This window comes from Lissotriton helveticus, chromosome 5_1 (genome assembly GCF_964261635.1).
Source record: "Lissotriton helveticus chromosome 5_1, aLisHel1.1, whole genome shotgun sequence".
NCBI classification, from domain to species: domain Eukaryota; kingdom Metazoa; phylum Chordata; class Amphibia; order Caudata; family Salamandridae; genus Lissotriton; species Lissotriton helveticus.
Window position 1 is genome coordinate 1,778,546,591 of NC_136065.1, and position 19,461 is coordinate 1,778,566,051.

The 19,461-nt window shown below is 46.5% G+C and overlaps 1 protein-coding gene across 1 annotated transcript in view; it reads right to left on the reverse strand.

The window, feature by feature from the left end:
- Nucleotides 1-1,243: 1,243 nt before the first annotated feature.
- Nucleotides 1,244-19,461, reverse strand: part of DCAF7 (DDB1 and CUL4 associated factor 7) — a 133,310-nt gene continuing 115,092 nt past the window's right edge. Inside the window, exon 7 of the mRNA XM_078645071.1 lies at nucleotides 1,244-1,671. Coding sequence (XP_078501197.1) covers nucleotides 1,499-1,671 — 173 coding nt within the window. The 3' untranslated portion in view covers nucleotides 1,244-1,498. The remainder of the gene's footprint in view (nucleotides 1,672-19,461) is intronic.

Sequence of the window (19,461 nt, forward strand, 5' to 3'; positions counted from 1 at the left end):
CTAAGAACCATCCTATGTAAGGGAATTAATTGCACCTTCGCCTGATTCATATGCACCATCCATACACATTTGGTGTTCAATATTTAAGTAGTCTTATAGAGTTAGTGCCCTGCATTCTGGAGCAATCACTCACAGGTGTTAAAGGATTCCTCAAAGTAGTATTGCCATTAAGCATGCAGTTACTGTTTCTATTATCTGAAGGGTGCTTCTGGCAATGTGAGCAAGGAAACTTAAAGTGATTTAAAAACTGTGTCCAGTGTTTCTCTCTATTTGCGAAGAAAGCTTCTAAAGCATACAAATTAGTGAGAATAACCACAGTGGAGATTCACTAATCTAGATATCATTTCTTAACAAGTATAGGAAGATGGTACGCAAGGTACCCTGGCAATTTCCCAAACCTCTTTTCATATATAGCCAGCATGCAGCAAAACATTAACCTAACAATTTATTTACGCTTGGTTACGTGCAAGTCAAACTAAATCTAGCAACTGCAGAACCATTCAGCTGTACTTCACATTCACGAAAGCCTCTTCCAAACTACTCAGCAAAGCATCTTTCCCCTGACAAAATATGAAACATCTGCAGCACAGCCAAAGAGGGATTTTTTTTTTTTTTTTTTAACTGTGTCCATCAGCAATGAACAGACTCAAATAATTCCCATTCCACCTTCAATGGCACACCAGAACATCAGTTTTTGTATACGGTAGTGGCACATTTGCATTATAAAACGTGTAAAAAAAAGAAAGAAAAAAAGGAGTTTTAGGTCACCTTCAATTTGAAAGTGGCAAACAGATGCTAAATGTTTTTCCCAATGTATAGAGAAAACTTGGAATAAATAACAATGGACAGAAAAGTCAAATCTTCAACACGATACCTTCAACAGTTACATAAGCTGGCCTATGTAAGTGATGCATGAACCTACACTAAGGAAAATATGTTCTAATGTTTATGATGAATAGTTAAGATCCAATGATTAAGTGCAGGTAACTACAGATTTAAAGTCCATAATTAAGCCTCTATTCGAGACATCACACAACCGTCTATTTTGAATTCATTAGACACTGAAGTAAATTAATAAAATGCACCAACTAGCTAAAAAATTATAATTAGCATCATCAAACTGCTAGGTTATGCATCTATTCTTGACGGAGTATTTCCGGGGGTGAATAGATGGGAAACGTTGCAATTTTAATAATATACACAGTCTGCAAAACGAATAGTAACACTAACGTTCACAAAGAACTAAATAAAACATTTTAATTGAGATTTCAGACTAAAAATAGGTTCCCCAGGGACACAGAGAAGGTCCAAGTTTCACTGCATCAGCTGAGTCTTGTAGTCAGCCCACAGCTCCTTTTGGTGGCGCAAGGTGATGAGAGATACTGGCTCATAAAATCTCAGTTCTGTTGTTGTTCATAGGGGAAATGATGAAGGATATGAGTGTAGAGGGTCGAGAGAATAATAATATGCGCTAGTTCAGCTGCCTGGTTCACTCATGTCACACCCTCAAAATCTCCAAACAGTTGTTGTAGCAGATGGCTATCCAATCAGGCTGGGTAGAGGCCCACTGCACATTGTTAATTTCTCCTTCTGCAGTATAGGCTAGTATCGGGTCTTCAATAGCACGCGGCATCTGTTGAATATCCCATATGAGAGCCTGGTGATCATCCGCTACAAAAGACAGGAAAGATTTGGTTTATAGCCAGTTCTTATTTAGACAACGATTTCTTCAGCATCACTATCTTGTACGCATTCACATAATTACTTGATTAATTCCTCACATTAGAGTGAGCAACCTCGGCAATAAAGATGACTTACAGGAGGGCTGTTTTAAAACGCTACTTACAACTTATCAACTACATGACTTTGCACCTGCAGTTCACTAGCCCAAATCGGTTCACCATTTTAGGCAGATTCTAAGTATTTTATTCCTCTTCTCTGTTGGTGTTTTTATATTCTAAAAAATTAAAATGAACCCTTTCGTAGCACATTTTCGACCAGCTAGCGTTGATCGCAAGAAACGCTCTACAAGTACTAGCAAAACCATAGGTTTACCAAATTTCTCTACCACACACACAATCCAAAAATCATGTGTCAAGGGCGGCAGACTTGCAGAACAGGCAGCAGCGCATGAAAACCTTGCAAAAAAACAGTCAATTTGGCAACAGTAGAACAAGATTGCTTTGACCTTGACCATCTTGGAGTTCTTATATCTGTAGACCTTTAAGTGGGTAAGAATTAGGACAAGGCTATTTGGAAAGTAAAAGGCCAATAGAAAACAACTGTTGTTGAGAACGCATGGTGTAAACACCAATGATATTTCCCCATCTGTAGTAGCATGTACTAGTTCTTTAGGTTATAAGACATACTTGCTTACTAATGATAGTTAGGTGCAGCTGTGTGGACGGAGTGGATAGAATGAGCCGAAGGACAGAGTAAAGTAAATGGATAATGGAGCAAAGTAGAGAGAGTGGTGGGAAAGGGCGAGCGAGAGATGCAGGGGTGGAAGGGTGAATTATTTGTTCGGGGTTGCATAGGATGGGAGCATAACAGACTTGTGGAGCAGGCAAATTAGGGAGCAGACTAGATGGATTGCAGGGATAGATGAGAAGGTCCAGGCCAGGGTGTAGGAATCATGATCAACGGCAGACATTCGACTGGCTCAGGGTTGGAGTTTAGGTTTCAGGTTGGAATCCTATATCCTGTGTATAATCTCCTAGTGCATCCATAGCATCATTAAGGAAAGCAATACGGGATGCACACTGTTCTATAACCGCCCCCCCCTATTCAGGAATCACTTTGCAGGTCCATGAACATGCTACAGTTTGTGTGCACGATTTCCCCCTCACCCCGGTGGGTAAGTTACATCTGTGGTACCAAGGGGTATCATTCAATACTCATCCCGCCGCGCACTCTGGAGGATAGCACAAGCGATCAAAGTCTGCACATGATTTTTAGTCAATCTCTAGCAGATATGCCAGTAAGTAGGCCTTCAGCGGTTGCCAAATATCCTTCAGGCGCACGGCAGGTGGTTGTAATTTGGCATATATGTCACTGGTAATATCACATTATATCAAGTCACGAATCCAGGGCTTCACAGCCGAGACCTGAAAACTACCCCAGTGTAATGAGACCTGTCTTTTGAGCAAGGCAATGGCAGTGAACCATCGCATTCCTTTTTGTAAGGGCTTAACGACACCCAGCAAGGCCATTAGCGGTGTAGTTTGTATCGTAAGTTCTACCATCTAGGACAGCAGTTAAAAGACCTCCCCCAGTATGCCAATATGGGTCCACAGTTCCATGCCAAGTGCGAGAAGCCCGCTTATCTACAGCACATCTGGCACATGTGTGAGGCATGATGTAATCCATTTTGGCCAGAAGATATGGTGTGATATATGTGGTGCAAGTATTTAAGGTGTAATAATTTAGGGCGGTGGTTATTTGACATGTATCGTGTTTGATCGCAGCAACATAGCCATATCTGGTCTGTCAATGGAAATCCCAGGTCTTGTTCCCAGGCCTTACGCGCTTCTGTGGCACTTCTTTAAAGTCATGAAGGAAACATTGCTATTCCACGGACATGGCAGGCTAAATTTCTTGGCAGGCCTTTCCATTAAGGAATGAAAAGGGCATATATCTGATGGATTCAGAGGATCAGGAAGGTGGTTATTTTCCTTTAGAATAATGAAGTAATCGCCATCATTAACACCTCAATTATCTACATGGGGAAGTTTCCTTTTATCCTCGTCCATATCGGAATATACAGAATTAGCCCTATTCATGTTATCCTCTATGTCTTTGGGGATTGGTGAGATGAGGTTCATACACTGGTCTGGGAGATGGGTACCTAGGAGGTTGGGTAGGTGGTGGTGGTGACTATTGGCAAGGCAGTGTTAGTGGCAGAGGGGGCAGGTGGAGGTACAGCCAGTATGTGGGCTGAGGAGGTTGACCCACAGGATGCTGTGGTAGCAATCTTTGGACAACGTCAATCAGTTGTTGCAATGCAGATAAAGTAGACACAGGAACTTGGACTAACTGGTTCCCTACTGTTTGAGGAGGTACATCTGAACATAAATTAGGAAGTATATAATCTTGCTGGTAACTATAATCATAGTCATCCATTCCAGCCTAAAAAAAATGGGTCGTAACGTACATCCTATTGTGGAGAAGTGTGGCTCAATGGTTAGAGCGGCAGACCCTGATGCAGTGGTCTAGCCCGGGACCAGGGTTCAATTCCCCACCTCGGCAGGTCTTGGGCTCAAAATTCCACGGACCTGATAATTCTCTCCTCGGTGCCTATTCCAATCATGGAGTCCCACTCTGCAACTCTGGGCAGTAGCTTGCTTAATCTCCACAACGGCCCCCACAACGCTAAGGATGCCTGTCCTCCACCTTGGGGGTGCCCAGGAGTGGACACCTCACAGGGAAAGCCAGGATGGGTTCCACAGCGGTATTCGTACAAGCGCCTTGAGACCCTTGCGGGTGAGTAGTGCGCTATACAAGTATCAATTTACATTTACATATTGTGCTGGATAACATGCGGTCTGAGATGCAAAGTTACTGGCATTCTCTCCTGATAGGATTCCAGAATTTGGGAAGGTAGCTTTCTGGTCACCTTTACTGGTGGAAAAACAGGTTCAGCAAATATGGTCGAAGATGGCGCCATCGTTGACGGTGTTGGCATCGATGCAGTTGTTCATGTGAATGTTATCTCTGGCAAGCTGGACGTCGAAGGTTTAGCTGTCAACATAGAATAAGCAGTAGCTGATGATTTACGTCAACAAGGTCTTTTTTGAGGTTGTCATCAACAGAGTGCTTTGAGGTTTGTTTTCTCTTAATAGGTTGGTAATCACATGAATGATATATTTGCACAGTTTTTGTGGAAATAGAGCGCTCTCTTCTGGAGTGTTTTCCAGCTCCATGTTTAGATTGAGAAGATGGCTGCACACGCTGTTCCAAATAAACCCAATTCAGAAAACTGTACTAATCTCCTTTCCTGTGCTGCCTTTTTGAAAGTACTCTTGATGGGGTACACATAGCTGCCAAGGTTTCAGATTGCCACGTGTGACACTTTCAGAATTTCAGTGAAATTATGAGTGACATTTCAACGACTATGAGTGACACTTTCTCGTGAGAAAAATCATGCAATGAAGACGAGGACAACTTCTAAATATCAGAAGTTAGTCATTTGAGCAACAAGAAACTCCAAGAAGGTCTTGAAACAGCTGCAGACCACCAGAAATGGAAGGGCGCTGACCCTAATGCTCCCCCCTGTAACCTGATTGTACTGTAAACAAACGCTTAACCATGATATTAAACAAGTCTTTCAGTAGCAGTACTTTATTAAAGTACTGTATACATATGCTGACACGCACAGTTAAATACTAAAATACTTGCCCGATGCTAGATTGTCATTTGCATAAAATAAATATTTGTAAGTGTGAAGGAGTCTCAAGACAGTTCTCTGCTCTAACATTTCAGTGAACTCAAGTGTTACTTTGTCAATACTGGGATTGATCAAGCCCTATCCCCAGCGCCAATACTATTCTAAAGCATTAAAAGAGGCATGGGTGACTCGCTCCTTTATTTAATTTAGAAAGTATCTGGATCTAACAAACATATACAACAGCAGGTTTAAAAAATAAAACAAAAAAACGTAAGGGTAAGAGAGCGATACTTTGCAACAGGCCTTTGTAGAATCAATCTACTAAGAGATTTACAATCTGGTTTTCGTCCTAAAAAAGCCATGCCACGTTGTTGGATTTACCAGACCACTCAAGTCTCCTAACCATAAATAGGGAACTTTATTTCAATCACAAATATTTTTTTCACAGCTTTTTGAGCCTAATCGAATGCAGGCTGGATTTTATAACCACCTACCTCGGGTGCATCAGGGCTGCCTCCCAATCCAGATCCTCTAGGCCCATCTCCTCTCCCCACCTGTATCTCAGCTTAGCCAAGTTATCTGGCATATGATTGTTAAGTGTCTTGTATGTGAGAGAGAGCGAGAGATAGATCCCCTTCTAATGCAGCTCCTCAAATAACAGTTTGCCCTTTAGCAGCGACTATTTGGTTATGTGCAATGCCCAAGTACCTCCACCCGCCAGGCGCGTCTCAGCTGTGCATACTTTAAATATGGATTTTGGTTCATCGAGTATTCTCGTCGAAGGGACGTGAATGGCATCAAATCGCCCTTCTCTAGGAGATCTACTATGTGGGTAATTCCCAGCAAGCCATGCTCCAAATCCCTCGAGTTTTTCCAGCTCGAGCATCAATGCTCCTTCCCAGCTGGGTGTTGCCAGCATTACCCACCCTGCCCAGCCTTTGCATTTTCTGGCCTTCCTTCATGCTTCCAGTGCCACTTGTGTTGCTGGCAGCAGCAGTCTGTCTCCCTTTCCACTGTACAGAAAATAGATGTACGACCCGCTGGCAAACTGCACACGGTCCAACCTGTATGTTGAGTGATCCTGTGGTGCAAACATCCATTTATGGACACCATGTGGGCCGCCTAATAGTAGGCCCTAACGTCAGATTCTAGGGGGTTACAGTGAAGAGTTAGGAGCGCTATCATGGGGTGTCCGTTAACCACAGGAGGGTTCTTAGGTCGCTTCCTAGTTTAGCGAACGTTGTCTCTGGGATCGAGTAGCAAGTATTCTACAAGGCGTAGTTTGGGGAGCGTAATCTTTTTGAAGACATATGCCCTCCCCAGTACAGTAAAGGACAAAGTGCTCCACCTCTCCACTTCTGCCTGAAAAGTCAACACCACCCGCCCCAGATTACTGGACAAACTGCTCCCTATGAGGAGTTACATAGATACCAAGGTATAGAAAACCATCTGTCACCACCTGGAGCATCTGAGGAAGACTAGTTGGGTCTAAAGAGCCATAGGGGTCAAAAGAACAAGTTACTTACCTTCGGTAACGCTTTTTCTGGTAGATACAATATCTGCCTGTGGATTCCTCACTTTGTGAATATCCCCTTGCGCCAGCAACATTCGGAAATTCTTTTCGTAGCTTCGCGCCGACGTGGACTTGGACGTCATAGAGGCTCGACTCCGCTGACGTCACCGACGCCTATAATAGGCCCACGCCGGCGTGATGACATCAGTTCCGCCCTTTTTTCCGTGCCTTCGAGGCACACGGAGGGACCAATGACAGTAGATATATACACAGTATACACAGTACAAATATCAAGGTAACAAGTGTGAAGCAAATGCAACAAAACATTTGAAATAAACAAATACATAATAGAAACTCTGGCATAGAAGAGTGGACAACGGGGAGGCGGGCGGGTCAGTGAGGAATCCACAGGCAGATATTGTATCTACCAGAAAAAGCGCTACCGAAGGTAAGTAACTTGTTCTTCTGATAGATACATCTTCCGTGTGGATTCCTCACCTTGTGAATAGAGTCCCACAGCAGTCCCCACTCCCGGAGGAGGGTGTCCACTCTTCTAGACCAGGAAATCCTGGAGGACAGAGCGTGCAAAGTGACCGTCCCTCCTCACCTCGGAATCCAAGCAGTAATGCTTCGCGAAAGTGTGGAGGGAAGACCAAGTTGCCGCTCTACAAATATCCTCTACAGGCACACCTCTAGCCAATGCTGAGGTCGAAGACTTAGCTCTAGTAGAATGAGCCCTTATACCCTCTGGTGGTTCCTTACCGGCCAAAGAGTAGCAGATCTTAATACAGAGTACGATCCATCTTGACAAAGTCCTCTTATGGACCGCTCTTCCTCTCTTGAAGCCAGCAAAGCCAATGAAGAGCTGGTCATCCACTCGACAGTCTTTAGTTCTGTCCAAGTAAAAAGACACCGCCCTCTTGGGGTCCAGATGGTGTAATCTCTCCTCCTCCTTGGAAGGGTGTGGGGGAGGATAAAAAGTAGGAAGGGTAATGGATTGACCAAGGTGGAAAGGAGTCACCACCTTTGGCAGAAAAGCAGCCCTGGTCCTAAGAACCATCCGATCAACATGAGTGGTCAAGAAAGGGGGCTTGTGACTAAGAGCTTGAAGCTCACTTACCCTTCTTGCCGAGGTTATAGCAACGAGGAAGACCGTTTTGAGAGTAAGAAGCCTCATAGGACATTTGTGAAGAGGCTCAAAGGGAGCACCCATCAAAAAGGTCAATACAAGATTTAAGTCCCACTGAGGCACAATAAAAGGAGTAGGAGGGAACTTATTTGTGAGGCCCTTCAAAAACCTTAAAACCACAGGAGATTTAAAAAATGAAGGCTGGTCAGGCAAACAGATAAAAGCCGACAGCGCTGAAAGATAGCCCTTCACTGTGGCAACAGCAAGCCCCTGTTGCGCCAGAGAAAGGGCAAACTGGAGAACATCAGATAAATGGGCCCTCAAAGGGTCTATAGACTTCTCCCTGCACCAAGTAACACATTTTGACCACCTATAAGAATAGATGGACTTAGTGGTGTCACGCCTGGCTGACAAAATGACATCCACCACATCAGGCGGGAGAGAAAAAGAACTCGGGTTGCCCCGTTCAATCTCCAGGCATGAAGGTGTAGTGTCTGGAGGTGGGGGTGTAGAACCTGCTCCTCCATCTGAGAGAGGAGGTCTGCCCTGTGAGGGAGACGGAGCGGCGGGTGAGAGGAGAGGTGGAGAAGGTCTGAGTACCACACCCTTCATGGCCAATCCGGGGCGATCAATATAACTTGGGCCCGGTCTTGGCGAATTTTCCTCAGAACCCGAGGAATCAAAGGTATGGGAGGAAACGCGTAAAGGAGTTGCAAGTTCCAACTCAACTGAAACGCGTCCCCCAAGGCTCCTTGCATCGGATACTGGAGACTGCAGAATAACAGGCAGTGAGCATTCTCGCGAGTGGCGAACAGGTCCACCCGAGGAGTCCCCCACATCTGAAAGATGTCGTGAACAACCTCCGGGTGAAGCCTCCACTCGTGGTCGGCTGAGAACTGCCAACTGAGACTGTCTGCACGAACGTTCTGAACTCCGGCCAGATGATTTGCCATTAGACAAATCTGATGGTCCTGAACCCAGGACCTCTCTGCAGAGACACTGCGACCCCACTCCTCCCTGCTTGTTGATGTACCACATCGCGGTCGTGTTGTCCGTCAGGACTTGAACCGACTGACCGCGAAGGGAAGGGAGGAAGGCCTTGAGCGCCAGACGAATCGCCCGTAACTCTAGAAGGTTGATGTGAAGCAACCTTTCCTCTGGAGACCAAAGACCCTTGACCTCCAGGTCTCCCAGATGAGCACCCCACCCAAGAGTGGATGCATACGTTATCACTGTGGCCACCGATGGAGGAAGTTGAAAAGGCTTTCCTTGTGACAGATTGCCTTCCACGCTCCACCAAGACAGATCCGCTGCAGCTTCTCTGGAGATCCTCACCGACTCCCTGAGATCTCCGTTGTGCTGATACCACTGCCTGCGGAAGGCACCACTGGAGTGTCCTCATGTGCCAGCGTGCATGGTTGACCAACAGAATGCAAGAAGCCATCAGACCGAGCAGGCGAAGAACCTTCAGGACTGGAACGACCGCTCCATTGTAGAACAAAGGAATCATTTCCTGTATGTCGCGAATCCTTTGAGGAGGAGGGAATGCACGACACACAGTAGTGTCCAGTACCGCACCTATGAACAGGTTGCGCTGTGAGGGCACCAGGTGAGACTTGGGTACATTTATTGAAAAACCCAACCTGTGCAACAACTGAGTTGTCTCCTGCAGATGATGGAGCACCTTCTCCGGCGACTCCGCTTTGATCAGCCAGTCGTCCAGATACGGAAATACATGTATCCCCGACCTCCTGAGATGAGCTGCCACCACTGCCATCACCTTGGTGAAGACTCGAGGTGCAGTAGTAAGACCAAACGGAAGGACCACAAACTGGTAGTGTTGCGACCCAACCGTAAAACGGAGATACTTTCTGTGCGACTTCAAGATGGGAATATGAAAATACGCATCCTGCAAGTCGATTGACACCATCCAGTCTTCTTCCAGCAGCGCTTTAAGAACCTGTGCAAGAGTGAGCATCTTGAACTTTTCCTGCTTCAGGTAAAGGTTCAAGATCCTGAGATCCCGAATTGGCCGAAGTCTGCCATCCTTTTTGGGATCAGGAAATACCGGCAGTAGCAACCCCGACCCCTTTCCTGCTCTGGAACCACCTCTATTGCACCTTTTCGAAATAGTGCCAAGACTTCTTCCTGCAAGAGAAGCAGGTGGTCCTCCTAACAAAAACCCTGGCAAGGAGGGTAATTTGGGGGAAACTCCCGAAAAGGAAGAGCATACCCATTCTCTACAAGATTGAGAACCCAAAGGTCCGATGTTATCAATTCCCAATCTTGTAGAAAATGGGTAAGCCGGCCCCCCACTGGGACCACATGATCCGGAATGGCGGATCTAGGGCTGCTTTGCTGTGTTGGCAGGGGGCTGGGAAGGGGAAGAAGAGGAGGAGGAAGCCTGACGGCCTCTAGGACGGGCTCTTTGCCTGCCCCTGTATGATTTGTACAGCGTATTTTGCTGTTGCTGTGGCTGCTGCTGAGATGGTCTGTAGGAACGAAAGGAAGATCTGCCAAATCCTCTGAAGCGCCTTCCAGTAGTACCCCTGGACTGAAGGCCCAAAGATTTCGCAGTGGCCCTACTGTCTTTAAAACGTTCCAAGGCAGCATCAGCCTTCTTGCCAAACAATCCTGAGCCATCAAAAGGCAAGTCCATCAAAACAGACGGAACATCTGCAGAGAACTCCGATGTTTTAAGCCATGCAGCTCTCCTAGTGGCTACGGAAGAGCCCATAACCCTTGCCACCGAATCCGCAGTGTCCAGTCCACTCTGAATCACCTGCCTCGCAGCTGCCTGAGTGTCCGATATCACCTGCTGAAAATCCTTTCTATCCTCCTCAGGGATTTTCAGAATCAACTGTTTGACAGAATCCATCAAGGCATGGACATACCGTCCCATCAGACAAGTTGCGTTGGTTGAATTTAATGCCATACTGGCTGAGGAGAAGACCTTCTTGGCAGTTTGATCCTGTTTCCTGGATTCTTTATCCCCAGGAACCTGCGGAAAAGCACCAGCAGACCTGAACAGGCAGCCTGCACAACCAAACTCTCAGGCAGGGGGTGTGTTGACAAAAATTCAGGGTCACCAGGTGCAACTCTATACCTCCTCACCACGGTCCTAGAAACTGCAGGAGCAGACAAAGGCTTCTTCCAAACCTCATAGATGGGTTCAGATAACGCATCATTAAAAGGCAACATTGGCTCAATAATAGAGGAGGGTGAATGAAGAACTTCAGTTAGAAGATTTGGTTTATAATCAGCAGTGGGCAGAGTAATATTCAACAAATTTGCCGCCTTTTTGATAACAGTGTGATAAGGTACCACATCCTTTGAAGGCACATTCGACACTGAAGCCAAATCCCACTCAGGAGACAGTTCAAGCCCACTGGCCTCACCCAGGTCCTCAAAAGGATCTTCAGACTCCTGTAACTCTCCTTCCTCCATTTCTGCATAACGATATTGATCTTCCTCCAGAAGTCTCTGGGCTTCTCTCCGTGACCTTTCCTTCACGATAGAAGCCGAAGGATCCGGAATGGACACCGACGGGGTCGGCGTCAAACCCGAATGAGGTCGTTTCACACGAGGTCGAGCAGAATCCTGCCTCGGAGTCGTGGGCACCGGCGTCGATGGAACCGGCGTTGACTGAGTCGGCGTCGTACGCTTCGGCGTCGACGACACAGGTGGTGTCGGAAAATGCCAATGCGGTGGTAGAGCCGGCATGAAGGGCGCAGGAGCATAAGCCTGGGGAACACCCAAGTTGAAAGCCATAGGACCCGTGGGACCAATAGGTGCACCAGACGGGTACATGGCCCTGGAATAAACACCAAACATCGCGTTCAAGAATTGTGATGGATCCGGACCTGGAGCCGGAAATTCTGGATACAGTCCTCCGGGTTGTTCCCGAGGAGGCGGAGTCGACACGACGTCGACCTCTTCATCGAGTCCGGGAACCGGGGTCGACGAACCCGCAGGCACCAGAACCTCGGCCTCACCAGCCCCCTGCTCCTCACCTTCATCCTCCTGACCAGAAAGATTGGATGGATCTGGAGAATGGGCCTGCTTCGGTGACTCGGGCGAATTCGGATGTGAAGCCTCACCAACAGAGTCATGATCCTCCGATGCCAAAATCTCCACTTCCTTATTAAGAAGTTTGACCTGTGACTTCAGTCTCGAACCAGAGTCCTTTTCTGAGTGATGACGTGACTCATGGCTCCTCTTCTTGTGTTTTTTCCTTGAGGACCTTGAAACATGAGCTGAAGACGACTCAGAGCGCGACTTCGATCAAGACCTCGACATCGAGACATCGAAGCTTTTTTAACTTTCTTACTCTTCTGTTTTACCACGAGGAGTTTCGTCTCCCTTTCTCGTAGGGCCTTTGGGGTCATCTTCTTACAACAAGGGCAATCCTCGACGTCATGGTCGGAACTCAGGCACCAGACGCAGCATTCATGTGCGTCGTTAATAGACATTGTCTTGCCACATTCTCCGCAAGCCTTAAAGCCAGTTTTCTTCTACGACATCTCGAAGAAAATAGATACAGTAATAATAGAATAAGAGTAACTAAGTTACTATGAAGCTACAGTACGATCCCAGAAAACCGTTAGCGTCGACGACGCGGAAAAAAGGGAACTGATGTCATCATGCCGGCGTGGGCCTATTATAGGCGTCGGTGATGTCTGCGGAGTCGCGAGCGGTGCCGTGCCTCTATGACGTTCAAGTCCACGTCGGCGCGAAGCTACGAAAAGAATTTCCGAATGTTGCTGGCGCAAGGGGATATTCACAAGGTGAGGAATCCACACGGCAGATGTATCTATCAGAAAAGCACTGACTTGCCCCCAATTAATGTGATAACAGTGGGCCTCATACGAAACGAAAGCCCGGGGTATCACAGGGAAAGTGGCCTCTATGTCAGTAATGTAAAGCAACAGGTCATCTGCATATATAGAGATTTTTTTCCCTCCGTCTTGTCCGTAGTGGAGACTGAACATTAGGAATGGCAGCCAAGGGCTCGATGGTGAGGGCAAACAGGTGGGTGCCCGGTTCTATCGGGAAGGCTGGTGAGAAAAAAACATTCACCTGTACTGCTGCTGCAGGGGCCTGGTACAGTAAGGTAATCCATTGTCTATATTTAGGGACAAAACTACATTTACAAAGCGTCTTGTGAAGGAAGGGCCAGTGGATAGCTTCAAGCACCTTCTCGGCATCAAACACTAGGAATAAGTGGGGTCCTCTGTAGGAAGCAGGCTCTGTATGTGATACATTAAAAATCAGATATAATCTGTAAAGAGTCCAGCGGTTTCCTTATGAGTGGACAGAGTTTGCAATGGAATCTCAAAGTGCTCTGTTAGGGAGTAGCGTGGTCGAGCAGCCTTAGGTTTAACAAATAGCAAGACATTTGCAAATACACACAAAGACTAAGAAATAACCACACGACTCGAGGAGGAGATGCAGACCAATTTATAAAATTAGCAAGTATCTATATATATTTTTAGGCATCAGAGAAAATTCGTTCAGGCAAGTACGTTTTTAAATACAAATTCTTTTCATTTAGAAAAAGTTAACACTAAGAGCAATTTCTGAGTTCAGCAATGTTATCCTATGGAAAGGATAACAAGTTCTGTAAACATGTATAGTACATCAACTTACAGGACCAATATCCAAGAGTCAAGGTGAGCAAGGTCCAGCAGTACACCAAAAGCAGCACGAGGATGGCCTGGTGCAGGGTGCAAATCAGCATCAGGAGCCCAATGCGTTTCAATGGGGATCAGTCACTGTAAAAAGAGGCTTCAGGCTCTGGCTAAGAAGCCGGTTGGGCTGAACCAGAAAGTGGGCTCAGATCTTGCAGGAGGGCTCCTTTGGTCGCTTCCTCTCCTTTGAGGGGAGCCAGATTCGGATTCCAAATGTGGCAGCTTTTTTGAAGCTTGCTGGCCCAAGGAGGCCAATCAGCAGTTAATCCTGTGGGAGGGGGTGTTACACCCTTTTCTAGAGCAGACTTTTGTTTTGGATCTCCTGAGAGCACAGGCTCTCACCCTAGGAGGCTCTCAGGTGGCAGGCTGCCAGAAACCAGTCAGTAAGCACACCAGAGGTTGGTAGGTTTTCAGGGGGCACTTCTAAAGAGCCTTCTGGGTGTATGAATTGATAAATCCAACACTGGCATCAGTGTGGGTTTGCCAATACGAGATGTTTGATACCAAAAATCCCTATTTTCTGTGAAGCCATCATGCAGCTGGGGAACTCGTATTAACCAGTATCCAGGTCGCTTAACCTCTTCAGCGCGGCGCAAATTCGTGCGCTGTGCTGAATGTTCCATTGGGCTTATGGACTCATGACGGAACGGTTCCGTCATGAGCACAGGCCAACCGACGCTCAAGACGGAACCGTTCCGTCATGAGCACCGAAGGGGTTAAAATGGCATCCCTGTCCACTTGCACTAGCAATAATAGGACTGACCAGCACAGGGGCATATTTGCTCTTGCAGGTAATGCCCGGACAAGTAATATTCAGCACCCTGCTTTAGGGCTGTTAAGCCTGCTGTAGGGGCGACTTACAAATAGGACATGCAGTGGCAGGTGACATGGCACACAGGAATGTGTGACATGTTGTGGTTTCCATTTTGTACACACCAAGACATGCAGCCTGCAATCGCAGTCTTGCATGTGCTTGGTGAGGTGTCCCTTAGGGTGGCACAATTTGTGCTGCAGCCCTTAGGGGCTCTCTTTAGTACCTCAGGTCCAAGGTACCACAGCACCATTTACTAGTGACTTCGAGGGTGCTAAAGGATTTGCCAATTGGGGGAACAATTATACAGTTTTGGTAAAGAGCTCTGGAACTGGGACCTGGTTAGCAGTAACCGAGTGCCCAATCAAAATCACATCATTTACCAGGTAAAATGTTGGGTGACCATGTCAAAAAGGGGCATGCCCCTTGTGACCCCTGGCATCAGCAGTGGCAAAATCGGTGCCAGGAACATAAGCAGCTCGTTTTTATTGACTTTGGTAGAGGCTTCACCCATCTTGTTTTTTGTCAATTTATTTTTATTATACTAATAGTGAACAATTTTACATTAAAAATAGCAGAAAAATGACTTTCCCTAGCAGCTGTGGCAAGTTAAAAAATGTTTTAATTGTATGTATGTTGTAGAGTGTGTATGTGTGTGAAGGTGAAAGTGAAGGTCAAAGCGCATGCCACTTCTGCTACCCCATACATTTTGGTGAACTGACGTCCATGACTTTCCTACATCTTCCCTGTGGCTAACCTCCGACATCCATTTATGGAGGCGACAGAGGTAGTCTAGCGAACCTACCAAGCTTAAAGCCCGAATATTATCTGTGAATAAGTGGAACTATTAACGTTAAGAGTCTGGAGGCCAGAATGGTGGCGAGCACTGTCAGTTCGATATTTAATAGGGAATATGGTAGCACACTATGTCCAGCAGAAGTGCGTCTATCATGCGTCTCCTTAAAGAGGCTGAGCATATAGGGGGCACCAGCCTACAGTATCGCTGAAAAAATTGAGCCAGGAGGCCATTTGGCCCCGGCATCTTCCCTGCCTTCAGTTTTGCAATGGACACCTGTACCTCTTCCAACGTGAAATCTTCCAGCGCCAGGAGTTCATCAAATGGCAAAACTTGCAGATCTACAGTCTCCAGATAGCCTGCAATACGGTTTGTGTCTCCCAGCAGGCAGACCTTCTAGAATGAGACGCAAACCCAGGCAAAGGCCTCCACAACAGACTTATCGGACAAGTGAGGAGTCCCAGTCTCATCAATAATACACTGTACCAAGCGTGTCTCTACCTCCTTTTTACTGAGCCAGGCGATCAACTTGCCTGCTTTGTCCCCCACATCGTAAAGACGGTGCTACGTGGCCAGCAGTTGCTGGTCCGTCAGACGGCCTATCCAATAGATTCACATGCTTGAATTAGAGTAGCTAGCCGTCCATAGAACATTGTATTCTGTGTTTATATGAACAAATGCAAGTGTGTGCTTTAAATTGTCAATCTCTAGGGAGAACAGTTTTACCTGAAAAAAACAAAGCACCCCAAACTGATAAATACTCCATGCTTCACGCCTACAATTCTAAATACCATAAAGAATAAACACCTCTCTAGGTAACCGCCATATTATAAACCTCTATATAATGAGAAAAGCACATCAGATAAAATGTACACATTCTTACAGTATGAAGAAAAAGGGGATGAAGGAGAGAGCTCACCTTCATTGGAAAAGGTCCCTCAGAACTGCCCCTCCTAGTGCCACATCATTGTTAGCTGCTGCATCCAAGCAGTAATGCCTGGTGAAGGTGTGTGTACTCTTCCAGGTAGCAGCCCTGCATATATCCTGGATAGGTGCTCCAGCAAACAACGCAGTGGATGCAGTTATTGCTCTTGTTGAGTGAGCACGCACCCGTGCTCCCAGAGGTTTCCCTGCTGCTTGATGGCAATACTGGATTGCACTTGAGATCCATCGAGCAATCACTCTTTTGGAAAGAGTATAGCCCTTTCTGGGCGCACTGAAGGACACAAATAGCTGTGACAATCTGCGAAAAGCTTTTGTTTTTTTGTAGAAATGTTTTTAGACAACGCAGGATATCCAGCGAATGAGGAGCACTTTCCGCTACAGTAATTGGTAGAGGGAAGAACGTCTTAAGGATAAGAGGTTCATTCAAATAAAAGTCTGATGGTACTTTGGGGGATACACTTTGGATAAGTACGAAGGACTATTCAATCCTTTCTAAACTGCAGAAACTGTTCCTGTAGAGTCAGGGTCTGAATCTCCCCAACTCTCCTGGACGATGTCAGCGCAAGAAGAAGAGCCACCTTCCAAGAAAGGAACTTAAAATACGCTCTAGGAATGGGTTTAAATGGATGTTTCATGAGTTGTGATAATACTACATTAAGCTGCCAGAGAGGTGGCAGAGGCTTAACTGGAGGAAAAGTACGAAATAACACTGCCTGGATCATACCTGGCGTGACTGTAAAGACCTCTTCGAAGGAACCTACTGCTTGACGCCATTGCCGATCCAGCTCCTCCTGCAATGGACGCATCCTTAGCCAGCAGAAGGGGATGAGAGGGATGCATGATGACATTGTAACCAGGAGTGACAGCATACTGAAAGTGACTTTCTTTTTGCGAATGCTTGGGACAGTGAAATTAGTCTCTTGTTTCTCAAGAGAAGGGAACACCTGGTTTATTGTGGTGCCCAAAATGGCCCCTGAGAAAGTAATGTTCTTGGAGGGGTGACAAGTCTACTTTTCCTTGTTCAGAGTCAGGCCTAACTCGGCAAACAGTCTTTTACATGCCACCGCGGATGACCGAACAGCTGCGTGTGAAGGTGCTTTGATTAACCAATCGTCCAGGTACAGAAACACCCGATGTCTTTGCTTCCTCAGAAAAGCTGCTACTGGAGCCAGACATTTAGTGAAAATTCTTGGGGCCGACTTGAGGCCAAATGGCAATACCTTGAACTGGTAATGGCTTCCGGCTACAACAAATCGAAGGTACTGCCTGTGGGAGGGATGGATGGGGGTGTGACAATAAGCATCTTGCAAGTCTAAGGTGGTCATAAGATCCCCTGGGTTTAGGAGCAACAGAATGTTCTGAAGGGAGACCATGCGGAAGGACTGCATTTTGAGAGGTGTTTAGAGTTCTCAAATCCAGGATCAGATGCCTTGACATAAGTTCTTGCGAACCAGACAGAAACAGGAATAAAATCCCTCCCCCCTCTGGGAGTTTGGCACCAGGTTCTAGCAAGTGCTCCTTTTCGGAGCATTTTAAGAATCTCCAAACGCATGAGATGTAGGTGTTTTACCTCTTGCCGTCCTGGTGGACTACAAGGAGAGCTATGGAGAAACTCCAATGTATGTCCAAATCGTATTAGATTGAGGACCCATCGTACGTGGTTATTTTTTGCCACTGGAAGACGAAAATAAATTTACCCTCCTAGGGGAACTTCTGGAAAGGTGGCAATAAAAATAGGCGGTGCCTAAAACTCGTCATTGACGTAGTGAGGTGTTCTTTCCCTGATGTCCTGCTCTTCCTCTGGGGGCAGATTTAGAATACGCCCCGGACTGTTGCTGAAGTAATGTTGACGGTATGGCTGGGAAGATGTAGCATACAAGGGAGGGGTATCTATACTGTTGAAATCCTCCCCGGTAGGATGGAAGGCCCCTTCCTCTAAAGGGCTCCTTCCGATACTGGAGCCTTCACTGTGTCAGTATCTTTCTTGATATATTGTAGCGCATTGTCAATGTGCTTGCCAAATAAAGCCTCTCCATCGAATGGAAGGTCAATGAACTTATTTTTGACCTCCGGTCTAAATGAAGTAGCTCGGAGCCATCCTTGATGGCGTAAAATTGCTACACCCCCATCTTTCTGAAAGCCGTAGTTGCGATATCCATCGCACAATCGATCACTTCTGCAGAAGCTCTCTCTCCCTCTTGCATAATCTTCTTCACTTTTGGTTTGCTCTCTTCCGGAAGCTGATCCATATACAGAGCCAGGCCAACTAAACCCCAGTAAGGGAACCCTTCATAGCCCCTTCCCTTCCTCCTTGCCACATACCGGCACCCACAGCGTGTGCAAAAAATCATGTCAACTGGACAACTACTTGATGTGAGGCAAGACAGGTCCGCCGCCCACCTACAAACTAGTACTCCAGCTCCTGTGGGAAAAGAATTAGTGGGAAGAACTTCCTCCACCACCCCGAATAGGAAAGGAAAGAAAAGATCAGTCCCAAATGATCTGATAGATGGATAGTAGGGTGAGTGACAAGCGGCTGGACTCCGACCTGGCCCAATATCCCTCACCCGCCCTGAGCTACCCTCAGCAGCCAGTATAACTGCATCTCCATATTAGGGTAAACACACTTACCAGTAAAGCAGTCATAGTCAGGCTCAGCGACCCCTTTACGCCTCACTGTGCCAGCCCATGCCAGGTGCTCAAGTCAAACAGTGGCACATATGGCCTCTCTTCCCTGGCAAGGAGGACCTAACTACTGGAGGCATCATGCAAGTCATTGTCCACAGGCTAGTATTGAAGGGCTGCTTGGTCTCAAGGTCCAGAGTATCCTCCACCACCTCTGAGCCACTGCTGGCTGATGCAGCCGAAGTGACCGCCTCCACAAGGGCTCTAACTTCCTCCCTCTTCCTTTGACTCTATACTCCCAGCGTCCCATATTGTATTGTACTGTAATTGCATTTATATAGTGCTTACTACCCCTGACAAGGTGTCTAAGCGCTTTTTCGTCAAGTAGCACGCTACTCCGAAACCAATAAAGGATTAGTGGTGAATTAGTATGGTGAAATATGAAAGTAATTTGAATGGTGGATACGTTAGTCTTTTATTTGGAAGTTTGCATTTATATAGGACTTGCTACCCCTGATAAGGTGTTTAAGCGCTTTTCAGTGAGTAGCACGCTACTCCAGAACCCA